This window comes from Amblyomma mixtum, chromosome 1 (assembly GCF_055824585.1).
Source record: "Amblyomma mixtum isolate Tamu chromosome 1, ASM5582458v1, whole genome shotgun sequence".
NCBI lineage: Eukaryota > Metazoa > Arthropoda > Arachnida > Ixodida > Ixodidae > Amblyomma > Amblyomma mixtum.
The window spans coordinates 126,868,162-126,881,414 of NC_143012.1; the positions used below are offsets into that span (position 1 = coordinate 126,868,162).

The following is a 13,253-nucleotide window of genomic DNA, read 5'->3' on the forward strand; positions in this document are numbered from 1 at the left end:
TACACACCACTTTCGTCCGCACACTAAAAAAAGCCACACATCCTAATAACAGAGCTCAAAAGGGGCACCACACTTCGCACCAAACCAGCAACGCCGCCATTACGCCGCTGCACTCTGTGGCTGATGGATTGGATTGGGCTGACTACAAGCTGCATTTATGATGATGATAGCGGAGTTAAACGGGAGTTTTGAATTTACAAGTGGTTTCAATCGCGTTTTACCACGGCTAGGGTGGCTACCACGGCGGACACGATGTCGCTACTGATTTTTATATGTTTTCTAGATGTAAATTAGTAATTGATTTACTGTAAATTTGTGTAGTACTCGCTCCTACCCTTAAATAAATTTAGTTCAGCAGTGGCCCTTGCACTGCAAGTATATGACTAGGGAATTGCGCGAATTTACAAAAGTCCTCAAGTCAAACCGTGTAGCTCATGGAAATAATTTCTCCAAAGCAGATATGCAGATATTAACGCAATTTCTCGCACACTAGCCAATAAAACTGACAAAATTTCCTTCGCGAATAAAATTTTCTAGGTTAAAAAAGCGAACTCTACAATATACATACTCGAACGGCGCGACTTTTCTGTGTGAACAATTATAAAAAAACTCTATACTCATATCCGGAGAATATACTCCACCGTACATCCCTCGGACGTACACCTTGTCTCTAATGCGGATAGACAAAAGCGGATACTGTCTGTACGTCCGGCGGATGTATGAATACGGATATCCGAAATCGGATTGTGCTCGTACGTCCGATGGACGTCCGATCTCGGCAAAGGACGTTCGGATCTAGCTCGTACGTCCGACGGATATCTGTGGTTGCTTGGAGGAACGTTCGCTTGCGCGTCCTGCACTGATATTACAGCCTCTGAGCGCTGGGCGCAGAGTCCAAGGCCATACTGCACGGTATGTTTGCGGACGTTGGAGACAGCTCGTGCCCTGCTTCCACTTTAATTTTGTCTCAGACGCAGCGGCCGACGCCCAGCGGCACTAACGTCAGTGAAAGACAATCGCTCGAGCGTCTGTGTTAAGCGTGCTCACGGCGGTACATACATAGAGGCTGAATGAAGCTTCAATATCAATCAACGCCCTGTACATTAAAGGCACTGGAAATACACGGGTAGCTACAGCTGCCACAAAGTAGAAATTACAAAAGTACTCAGACAGTAATAAAAGTGTTCTTACCTGTCATCTGTAGGATTTCCGCGTCGTAGTATCCGCCCTTTGTTTTGTCGTCCCCCTCCCAATAGACCTGATAGATATTTCCCGCCGCAAAATCTTCCGTGCTCTTTGGGTGGAAATTTTTCACAAGAACCGATGAAGTGACTTTTTTCACGTTGTCAAGCAGAAACTTCACGTAAATGTAAAACACCATTGCACTGATGCACACTCGGGAGCAAGTCACCAATGTCGCGCAGTATAGAACAAAAAGGATGTTGGAACGGTTGGAACAATTAAACTATCTACATGATGTTTTGACAACGTAATGGTGTGTGTGGCGCTGCAGTCTTGTCAAACAAAAAATTCCATGCTGATGAGACTGCTTTAGCGCGTTGCTCTGAAACAGATTGAGTTATCTGTAGATGTTGCAAATGTAGTAGTTAACTTTGTAAGCGCCACTTTCTTTTTGGCTAGATTGTAGCGTTTGCCTTGCTGGGAGAGGCGGGCACGCATTGAAGCTATAAAAAAAAAAAAGGAAAGGAGAGGCGGGCGCGCGGAATTTCCCGCGCAGTCTGTAGTCGCCTCCTTGGTTGTACGTTCCATCTGTCTTCAGTGTCGTTCTTGCACCTTATACAAGCCAACGCCTCATCTACTTGTACAAGCCTGTTACAAGCGTGCAAAGGAGGTGCTCCAACATGCCTCCCAAAAAACGCTACCGCGCCTATTTGGAGCCAAATGCGCTATCACTGAAAATTCCGCGGCAGACGACATGGAGCCGGCTGCAAAAGGAATCCGCTGCAACGTCTCAAGCACCGCAGGTAATTCACCGACTTGTTTACGTCATATGCTAGGGCCCATTCACTTTCTGCGGCGAAAAGTTTTACATTCCATGAACTCATAAAGAATCCGCAAGTGTTTTTTTTTTTTTTTTCCGAGCTGTGCAATGTTGCAAAAGCGACCTTTGCCATTAGGCTTGCGAGCAGTGAGGAGAAGCCCGCTTTTCAGTGAATTTTTGAAGCAAAACGCGGGGCGAGCAAGTGCATATTTGTGGGTGTGGATGCGGAAAAGAGGTACGGGTCGCTGCGAAATAAAAGGCACTGCAGAAGTTGAGTGAAGTAGGGACAGCAAAGAAGGGCAAACGGGTGCTGGAGCTGGACAGCTCGAAACGCCGAGCACCGGCGGCACGGATCATGACGGCGCGGCTGCTGCTGTGCGTTGTGCGTGCATTACCGTAATGGAGATTTGCTTCGCTAGACTGTGCCGCGCTCCTTTGAAGCGTTGCCTTTTGAATAACTTGGACCTATTCGTTTATTCTGTATTTCAACTTGCCCCCCCCCCCCCCACCACACACACTTTTTTTTCTTTGTGAAAGGGGGGGGGGGAGAAAGCTAAAGTCAGATTTTTTTCTTTTGCGGAATCGCGAGAACCTAGCGTCCTTACACCCACCGCAGGCAGTGGTCATGCTCTTACCTGCGCGGTAAGCATCTAAAGAGAGTTCCTGAAAAGGCGGAGCTTACATTGCTTACATGGCCTATCAACGTCCAAAATATTGTCTGTGATGGATGCAGACGGCTGATAGCAGAACGCAGCATGCAGAAATGAGAAACAGGGCTAGGAAACGGAAATGATGAATGTGATGAATGAAACCATGGCAAAAAAGTTTGTCGCATCAAAGATTGTGGCAGAAGAGCAAGGCAGCGCGGGTGTACAATGATCAGGAAAAAAAGCACTCCGCAGCATCGAATTAAGAGAAACAAGAAACAGAAGCAGAAGGAGACTGGTGAGGTGAAATGTGGATCGAAATATTGCGTTGTGAGGGCCTTTTGTAACATAGCCAGGCTGAAATACAGCCAAATAGCAGCCAAATTGGATGTAGCCGCCATCATTTGGGGACTTGAGCACAGGCGCCAATGAAAAATGCTGCGTATAGAAGAGTTCATCAACATAAATGCAGTCAAACACGAACTCCAACTGAACAATATAAATGTGTGAGAGGTGTCGACTACATCGGCATACTATATGTAGATGTGGCAAACATGAGTTTACGTGTCGTACATTAGCCACCACCTGTCATTTCTCACCATCCTAGGCGATGGCATAAAAGACATCCGAGGAAATAAAGCTCTGATTACTGACAACACTTGGTTAAGTATGCAACAAATGCCGGGAAGTATGCATGCAATTCTGCTCTGACATCATCTGTGAGCAGCACGGATTGCACTGATACTTTTTAAAGCCCGTAGTAATTTTTATGGAAAATTCCTGTGCATACCAGTAAGAATGACAAAAAGTAAAAACACTGAGCCCTCAACATAGCGGATCTCTCAGGTCTCTCTCTTTGTCCAGCAGAACACCGGTTCAGACAAATCTTCTCATGTCAGTGTGTGAAGCTCACTTTATAGCACTGTGAGAGCTGGAGCCGGTCACTTGGTCAGCATCTTATCACAGCGAATGGCAGAGTTGTGTGCAGTGGACGCAATTACAACTGCTGCCCTCTCACATCCATTCCCATTTCGTCAGCTGGAATAGTCTCAAATGCTCAATCTGGGTAAAGAACAAGCGGTGTGAGGATGGAGCAGCAATTCAGCATTAATTGGGCTCACATCATGCCATGATAAGATGCTGACCCACTAATCGGCCAGATTTCTCAAAGCATGCCACTCGGGCTTTCGTCACTGTCTGATGTAGCTAATACATTCCTCTTTTGTTTATTCTTTGCAGTTAGCTGCAGTAAATGAGGTACCAAGAGGGGACGCTGAGGTTACAGACGAACAAACTGAGAGTGAAGAATGTCTGCTGCCACTACCTCAGCTCTCTGAACAAGCAGGAAGTGCTGCCTCTTTTAACCAGAATGCTGAGCAGGGAGACCCTGATGTGTATGCGGAAGCTGACGACCCAGATGATGATCTTTCTGATTTCATCGCAGCCAACTCAAAGACGACTCTTCCTGGCCAGTCCACAACTCGACTGCAAGCCATGCTCCTGATATTATCATTTGTTGTGGCAGCTAAGCTACCATGGACACAAGTTGACAGCTTGCTCAAGCTTCTGAACGCCCTCTTTGCTGAAGAGGTTTTTCCTTCAACCAAATATGGTTTTCGAAAACTGTGGAGGCTTCAGCAGTCAAAAATGGTGAGCATTCATGCCTTCTGCCCGACTTGCCAGTTCTTAATTGATGGCAATGGTACCAGCCACTGGCGTTGCCGAATTTGTTCAGAAGTTGCAAGCCTAGGAGAGGTTTTGAAGAAGGGGAGCTTTTTCATCACTCTTAACTTGAAGCGACAACTGCAACAGCTCCTGAAACGCATGGGCAAAATAGTTGGAAGCAACCTGCTTCAGCTTGCTTCATCATGCCCAGAGGCTTTCACCGATATCACAGATGGCCTGCTCTACAAGAAAGTTCGCAGCGACCACAAAATGAAGTGGAGTGACCTAACTTTGACGATGAATACTGATGGTGCACCGGTATTTAAGTCAAGCAAAGGTTCTGTGTGGCCAATACAAGTTGCCCTCAATGAGCTTCCCGTTCCTCTGCGGTGGAAGAATATTTTGGTTGGAGCAGTGTGGTTCGGCAAGGAGCATCCACCTGCACATCTCTTCATGAAAACCTTTGTGGACAAGTTCCAAGAGGTTGGCAGCCTGATGTGGACCTTTGCTGATCAAGTTGTGGAGTCTGCAGTCAGAATTGTGTGCTGCTGTGTCGACTCACCGGCCAGAGCTGCTTTGCTCAATGCAAAGCAGTACAACGGGTACTACGGCTGCACTTGGTGTCTTAACAAGGGAACTTTAGTTGACGGTGAGACTCCTGCTTTCATTCAGTCTTATGAAGGACACAGATATACAGCATATGTTTTACATGGCAGATTGGTTGCCAGCGGTAAAAGTAAGGAATAACAGCCTACTTGGCTAGTTGGATGTTTTATATTTTGCCGGTGTTATATTCATGTTTTTAATTGTTTTCATTTGTTCTTTACTACTGCTTTGATCTGTGCGGCATGAAGTGAGTTTTGATTTTAATGATTTGCTGTGTTTTTGTTGTAGGCACAGTAAAGTACACGTTTGAAGGCGGTGCCATGGTTGAAAGGTCCCACGACACTGTGCTGTCAGCCATGTCCCTTGCAGTTACAAGAAAGTGCTCTGTCGATGGAGTGAAGGGGCCATCTCCAGTTACGAAGCTAGGAACATTGGACTTGGTCTGGGGCTTCCCTCCCGATTATATGCATTGTGTCCTGGAGGGTGTGACTGCACAAATGACAGAGCTTTGGCTGTCTGCAACTGGGAAGCCTTGGTATGTAGGAAATAGAATTGCCGAGCTAAATCAGCGTATATTGAAAGCACGGCCACCAATAAGCTTCTCGAGACTGCCAAGGCCAATTTCAGAGAGGGCATTCTGGAAAGCCACAGAATGGAAGTATTGGTTGCTATACTACAGTGTGCCATGCCTTCAAAACATACTGTCAGATAGATATATTAGGCATTTTTCATTGCTGGTAGAAGGCATTTTTATGCTGCTGAGAGAAAGTGTTGAACGCAGTGACACTTTTATTGCAGAAAGGTTGCTGAAACAGTTTGTGGAGGAAGTGAAAATATTTTATGATGAAAGTGCGCAAACATTCAATGTTCATCAACTTCTACATCTGGCGAAATCTGTTAGGATGACAGGTCCACTGTGGGCCACGTCAACCTTCCCATTTGAAGGGGGCAACGGGGACATCTTGAAGCTTGTGTCTGCTGCGAAAGGGGTTCCTCGGCAAATATCAGAAAGATTCATTATGAATGGAGTTCTAAATTCTTTGAAACGTCTGGTACCTCTTCCTCCATTTTTGAAAAAGCAGCAGGAGCTAATTTCAGGTAAAATTTCTAAACAGCGCAAATCTAGTGTCTTAGGTGCAGCTTTGCCACCTTGTGTCTATGAAGAACCCATCCAAATACTGTTGAGGCAAAACATTGGTTCCGAGGCATGCGTAAGTGAGTACCTTAGAGCTCGTGTCAAGGGGTTCACTGTACACAGCGCCCATTATCAACAAGCAGAAAGAACATGTTCATGCTACCTGGAAGCAAGTAACGGCAAACTTGTTAAAATTCTCAAGGTGTTTGCTGCTGACAGCAAAATCTTGCTGTTGTGTCAAGAATTGATTACTGAAGTGTTTGAGCTGCCCTTTTTGTTCAGAATCGAGCACCCTCCATTTGGCATCGCTCTCTGCATGCTTTGCGAAGAAAGCGTTGTTTCACCTTGTGTGCTTGTGGAACAAGAGAGCACATTCTTAGTGAAGATGCCTAATCTTCATGAAAGTGATTAGTAATTTTCAGTACCATGAGGGAACAGCATGAAAATATTCTTGAGTAAGACACTTGTATCCCACTTGCTTCAAATGCTGTCAAATGGGAAAATGCCGCCCCTGTGCACCATATTTTTGCATGCTGGATACTACCGAGCTATGAAACAAACCATTCAGCATATTTTTAACTTTTAGGCCTCCTTGGTGTTATGTTTTTACAAGCACGGGCGTACAGTTCGACACGGCCCACTTTTGCAGGGAAACAAAAATTTAAACTTCTTCAGCTTTTGAGCTTTTTTCATCGGTGAACTGCAACATAATACTTCTTGAAGCAAGTTTCAGTGTACAAGCAAGTCGTCTTATACATCCAAAAGACTGCGGTATGGATATTTACCATATTTGAGGTCTTTTCATGAAGTGATTGCTACAGCTCTGTTCCTCTCTTTTTCTACAAAACCAGTGGTCAAAACTGGTTCAAAGCGATGTCATTCTGAGCACAGTTTTACGATATGTATGCAGCATGTGAGACACGAATACAGCCTTGTGAAAAATGCAAAAATGATGATGCTGATCTTTTCGACATAGACAAAATACCCTTTGCCCAGTCTGTTGCACATCTTCCTCGTAGCAGTTTCACTCATCCACTTTTTCACTGATCTCCATTTATGATTGTGGCCAACTTGCTATTGCGTTTTACAAAATTCAAAATGTCATGAAACTTGGCAGCACATTGCAAGGTACCTAGTTAGTGTTGTTTGAGGTTGCAGCGTGTTGCATTATCATTAACACATTGTCTTGTTTGTTGTGCATGTTCACTGTCACATGGCAGTGGCATCCAGTACACTGTCTTGTGCATGTTCAGCAAGAAAATGTTTCGATAGGCATGTTTTTCTTTGCATTTGCCAACACGTCAACACATACATGCTTCAATGGCAGCTTAGTACAAAATTCACATACGTACTTGCCAACTGTCTCCATCAAGGGAACACGTAGCCTTAAATATTGAGCCCGCTGGACAGACCAACCAAAGCATAAATGCTCCTGCAGTGCCGTGTTTCACATGAGGTTCGGAACTTAGTATTCGGAGAAGCCTTTGCCCCACAGTATATGCAGTTTAGCTGATGATTTCTCTACAAGATGTATCCCTATATATATGACTTAGCAACCCGAATGAGCCAGCTTTTTTGTAAGTGTTCATTTCTGTTAAATGAACACACTTATCAGGGACTGTTATCTCTGTGTTTTCAATCTGTTCCGAGTTCATGAACAGTTCTTTGAAGCAGTTCTCATGCATTCGTTTATATCCAGTGAAAACTGCACCCATTTATTTTATTCTTTGCTTACTTCAGCTGGATAACCTGACTGACATTGTATCCTGTGATATGAGCCCTTTTTTATATAATATTGTGCCTTATTAAGTAATGTCAAGTTGCGGTGTACTGTCTTGCGCATTATTTGCTGCTCTGCTGCTGAGCACGAGTTTTTTGATTCTTGTCCTTCATGCTTCGAAGTAGGCATTGTCATGAAAAACAGCAACTCATGCTGAAGATGTTCTCTACAGTGTATTTGCACTTCCTTTGCACCTTTCCATAGCCTTCAGTGGTAATGTACAGCGGGGAATTTTTTCAGTGCATGTAACTTTGGAAGGGCATTGTTTTCCAAGACCCTTTATATAATGATATGTAAAATGTCTTTTGCTTGTTTTTTTTACCTACATGTGCTGACCTTGAGACTTTGTTTGGCTGTTGATGAGAAAGTTGTCTGGGGCATCTCACCTAGCGGGTGTTAAAACAAGTAAACTAGTAGCAAAATGCTCCTTTTAGCAGCTATGCAATTGGTGGTGTTTGGTCAGTGCACGAAATCGTTGGCCATTTAAATTTGATAGTTCACATTCTCTTCATCTCTTAACAATGTACAGCTCTCATGTCAGTCAGAAAATTAAGCTCTTACAGGCAGAATCTATAGCACAGGGGGAGCTTAGGATGTTTTCGGCTGTTTTGCCGTGTAGCACTTTTTACTGTTGCCAACTCAGCCATGCCTGTTCCTGTCTTGCTGTTCCTTATGGTTTCTGGCATTGCATCGATGAGCAAATGCACAGTGCTGTGTGAAGTTGTCTTCAAATGCCCTTGCAAAATTTGTTATCAACTGAGCTGGCATTTGCTGTTGTGCTTAATGCAGCTGGCAGCACTTCAGTACTTTCCCACCTGCCCGTCAAGTATTGTGTCTGCACAAAAGCCCACCTCCTTATCACCATTCTGATTCCAGTAATTTCATTGCCTTGATCACTGTGAAAGGCACTGGTAAGCACTGTGGAAGCTGCCTGGCTGTATGAAAGGCCCCACATTGCTACAATTCAGGGGAATGAATTGATGGTGTTCTTTTGTGATGCTTTCAGGGGCACTTTCCCAAATGCCCATTTCGCGAAGGCACTACTGCAACTCTGAAACGAAGGAGTTCTATGCTGAATTTTGAGAATAAATGTGTTTTAATTTCTTTCAAACTTTACTTCAACCTGCTGTCATGCCTTTATGTTTTCATAGTCACACCAGATACAAATTTTTTGTTGTGCTGGCTGATATGAGCATTTAACTATACCTGGAAGCTAAAAAAGTGTGCCTTTTTTGTCCACATAATAAACAGACTGCCATTCATCCTTAGTGTAATAGTAATAACTACTAAATTATATGCTGTATGATATGCAAATGCACCTCACAATTTACCTTGGACTTTTTTACGGTTTGACTGTGGTGTGAAGACATGAACACCCATAGTTGCAACAATGGACTATGCAATTAAGCAGGACAGAAATCTTTCATTAATCTCAGTAAGTACCAAACCAACCTACATGTTGGTCAGTGCATGAAATAATCCTTGGCCACATGTCTGGCATGTGCCTGAGATTGTATCTGGTACATCATGCAAACTAGAATGAACCGAACAGATCTTTTTGGTGGCGCTCGGCTCCCGCACATGAATACAGCAACAGGTCTGGTGTGCTTGAGCTGGATCATATACGCCAGATGACTCGAAACCAGTCTAGTGTACGTGCACACCAGACGACATGAAACCAGTCTAGTGTGCACACCAGACGACATGAAACCAGTCTGGTGTGCACATCAGACAACACCACACCGGTCTGGTGTGCACATCAGACAACACCACACCGGTCTGGTGTGCACATCAGACAACACCACACCGGTCTGGTGTGCACACCAGACACCACCACACCGGTCTGGTGTGCACACCAGCACCACCAGGCTGGTCTGGTGTGCACACCAGACACCACCAGGCTGGTCTGGTGTGCACACCAGGCTGGCCTGGTGCCCACACCAGCCACACCAGGAAATCCTGGTGTTAACACCAGAACACACCAGAACGTTCTGGTGGATTTTTCAACTGGGACACTTCAACTGTTTAATGAGGTTGAACGCATATAGCCCCACCTCACGTGCCAGCGAGTAGAAGACGATGAAGTGAGAGCGCTTCGATGAAAGCCCCGAGGACATCATCATCATCATCAAAGCCCATGGCTGCCTCGCAGAGCTGAAGCGTCGGTCAGCTGGCCGCCACTTTCCTCACCAAGCCTCATGGGGCTTCCTCAATAAATGTGGACAACTCTCCCACAACTGGTGACCGCGGACTTCCGGACATCCGACGCAAGCACCCTTGTCGACTTCACCTCCACGGCCGTTTCTTCGCTACCTGCGGCGCCATGGCCATGTCACACTCGGCCCCATCCAGCCAAGGGGAGTCCGTTCTAATGCCTTGCAGTCTGACTGATCTCCCTGAGCTGCACGGCTTAGCGCCTTTTTACGTCAACGATCCCCCACTGCGGTTCGCGATGCTCGAGTCTCATTTTTACTTCCACGACGTCTCAAGCCAATCCACCCGGTTCTACCTTGCCAAGCATCTTCTTCCGTGTGGCCTGTTCCAGCGCCTCACCTTGCCACCTCTTGGGCCCACCCTATACGATGACCTCAAGACGGCCGTCGTCAGGCACTACGGTTTCGCGCTCGCCAGACAGCCGCATTTTCAATGAGCAAGGACGGAGCGAGCGGAGCCACTTACTCGTGAGCAGTCCTTCCGCGCCCCGACGCTTTCCATTCGAACAACAGTTGCCGACTCGTTGTCATGCGCGTCTCAAGACTTGGCGTCACCGGATTCGCATCAGTCTCCCCACCCCACACCAAACACATGTGTCTCACCTGCTCAGGCTCTCCTGCGCAACAGTGAGACGTCTACGGATTACTCTTTTCGAGCGTCTCTTCCCTTCAGTCATACCTGCAATGTCTAATCCTTATCACAAGGAGCGGATACTACTGCGCCAGCCCTGGCTGTTACAGAGACCAGTTCCTCCGTGCAGACGTCTCCACAGCAATGCCAACGATCCGACTCAAGTGTTCTGCCATCTCCATCCTGCAGCACGCGACATCATGGCCTCTGCCCATCACCTGTGTAGCCACGGCTTATTGTGTACGTTTCTGTTCCTCAAGGGCCTCCGCTGTTCTGGGGCTGCCAAGCTTTCAGCCATGGCGGCGTCGCTACGACCAACACAGAGTGCAAGCAGCTGGAGAGCCAGACCTGCACGAGCCTAACCAGCCTTTGTTCGCTAGACTCTGTCACAACCATCAGGGTTTGTGTATGCCGAGTTCCCTGAAAGAACACAGTCCCCATCAGCTACTGCCACCTCCGCTCTGCCTTCCATCATCCGACATTTGTGTTGCCGGCTCTGCGCCTGCCCCCATGACGACTTGTGCCTTACTTCTCAGAACAGCGGTAGCTACTGGTCTACATTTCACACCTCTAGATTTCTTCACACCTCTACATTCACCTCTACATTTCACTCAAGCGTGACCTCCTAAACTTCGACTTTGATTTTTCCTGATTAGCCATTCGACTACGACCTCAACGCGGGCTTACTGTACATACGTGTAAATAGTTAGTACAAAGTGTCTTCTTCACTCTAATTCACCCCCCCCCCCCCCGTCCCAATTTCTTCATCCCTTTAGCTTTCTTTTTTTCGACCAAATGTCTAGGAGGAGGGCCCTGTAGCGCCACCTCACGTGCCAGCGTGTAGAAGACTATGAAGTGAGAGCGCTTCGATGAACTTCCATGAGCGCTTCGAAGAGCTGACGCGTCGGTAAGCTGGCCGCCGCTTTCCTCAACAAGCGTCATGGGGCTTCCTCAATAAGTGTGGACAACTCTTGCACAGGCATCGACATACCTAGCACTCCAAAACCCCACGCTCATGTGCGCGCGTACAAGTCAACATGGATTTTCAGTAAAGAGTAGAAAGTCTTATAAAATTAGGCGCTAAAGAAACTTCACCTCAGTCTCGTAAAGGAAAACCAATGTGCCACTTTCACTGTTCGAACCCGCTTTCTTGACGTAGAAGGCTTCCAACGTTTCACGCGATGTCTGGTGTCTGCCCCTACTCAGAATCCTCGCATCGCGGAACCGCTGAATACAATCGGCTCAAGGCCTGCAGTGATCCACAAGTCGTTCACCTACACTAATTTCTATATCTTCTGCATGTTCCCTAAGCCGGTCCTTCACTCAACGCCCAGTCAGTCCAATGAAGAATTTCCCCCAAGACAGGGGAATTCCATATACGATGTTTGTGGACAACTCTATGAAACGCTGGCCATGCCTCTTGTGACAACCAAGCTTTTGGCTTTCGCAGGTTATGCGACGCCTTAGCTGGGCAAGCTTTTGGGGAGCGGAGAACACCACCGGCACATTATACTGGTTAGCCACTTTTTTCAGGCTGTGCGTGACATTATGGATGCACGGGACCACTATAGGCCACTCTTTTCCCTTCGACTCATTCCTGCTTACCCCAGCCTTCATCTTCAAAAGCGTTTCTGCCACAGGGACCAAGACCGACTCAGGGAAGCCAGCTGCAACGAGCCTACCCAATTGGTTGCAAAACCTGGCTTGCATCTCATCCACACACGACTTCCGGAGCGATGACTCCAGGCAAAGGTCCGCGATGCCCATTTCCACTTTCTTTGAGAGGGCCGAATTGTACGGCAAGAGCCCATTTTGCGCACGAGGGGAGTAAGCCCAGCAAATGTGAAGCAACCTGAAGCATACCATTATACGGTAGCTCATTACTAAAACTTAGCCCTTTCCCCAGGTTTCTAAAGTCATCTAAAACACTGCTCACAACTGGGGCGTAGAAGTGGTCTATGTCAAAATACTGGGCACAGCTACCACAGCCCTCCATAAAGTTGCCATCAATATTCCAATAAGGAAGTGTGTCAGGCAGGGAAACACGATCTCGCAATGCTATTCACCTCCTGCTTACAGGCGTTCCGAGGCCAGGATTTGGAACAGTTGGGGATTAGAGTTAATGGAGAATACCTGAATAGTCTGCGGTTCGCCGATGACGTTGCCTTGCTAAGTTAATCAGGAGGTGAACTGCAAAGCATGATCAATGAGTTAGACAGGCAAAACAGAACGGTGGGTCTAAAATAACATGAAGAAAACGGAAGTCATGTGCGACAGTGTCAAAAGGGAACACCTGTTCACAATTGGTAGCGAGGTGCTGGAAGTAGTCTACCTAGGGTAGTGACCGCTGATCGGGATCATGATAGGGAAGTAACTAGAAAATCGAGAATGGGGTGGAGCGCATATGGCAGGTTCTCCCACATCGTTAGCAGCAGTTCACCATTGTCCCTCAAGAGAAAAGCATAAAACGGCTATGGAAAGAGAAATAAATATCATCTTTTCTTGGGCTAGTTGGTTTTTCATGCTGTAGGTGTTTGCAGCGCACACGAAACACGGACGGACAGAAAAGGGAAC

General features: G+C 46.5%; 1 protein-coding gene and 1 pseudogene across 1 annotated transcript; one reads left to right on the forward strand and one right to left on the reverse strand.

The window, feature by feature from the left end:
- Positions 1 to 13,253, reverse strand: part of LOC149367578 (ADP-ribose pyrophosphatase-like) — a 246,244-nt pseudogene that overhangs the window by 78,371 nt on the left and 154,620 nt on the right.
- Positions 1,573 to 5,061, forward strand: LOC149367581 (uncharacterized). Its single transcript, XM_089574332.1, has 2 exons — positions 1,573 to 1,985; positions 3,889 to 5,061. Exons 1-2 carry the CDS (start codon positions 1,863 to 1,865, stop codon positions 5,059 to 5,061), a joined length of 1,296 nt encoding a protein of 431 aa, XP_089430458.1. The 5' UTR covers positions 1,573 to 1,862.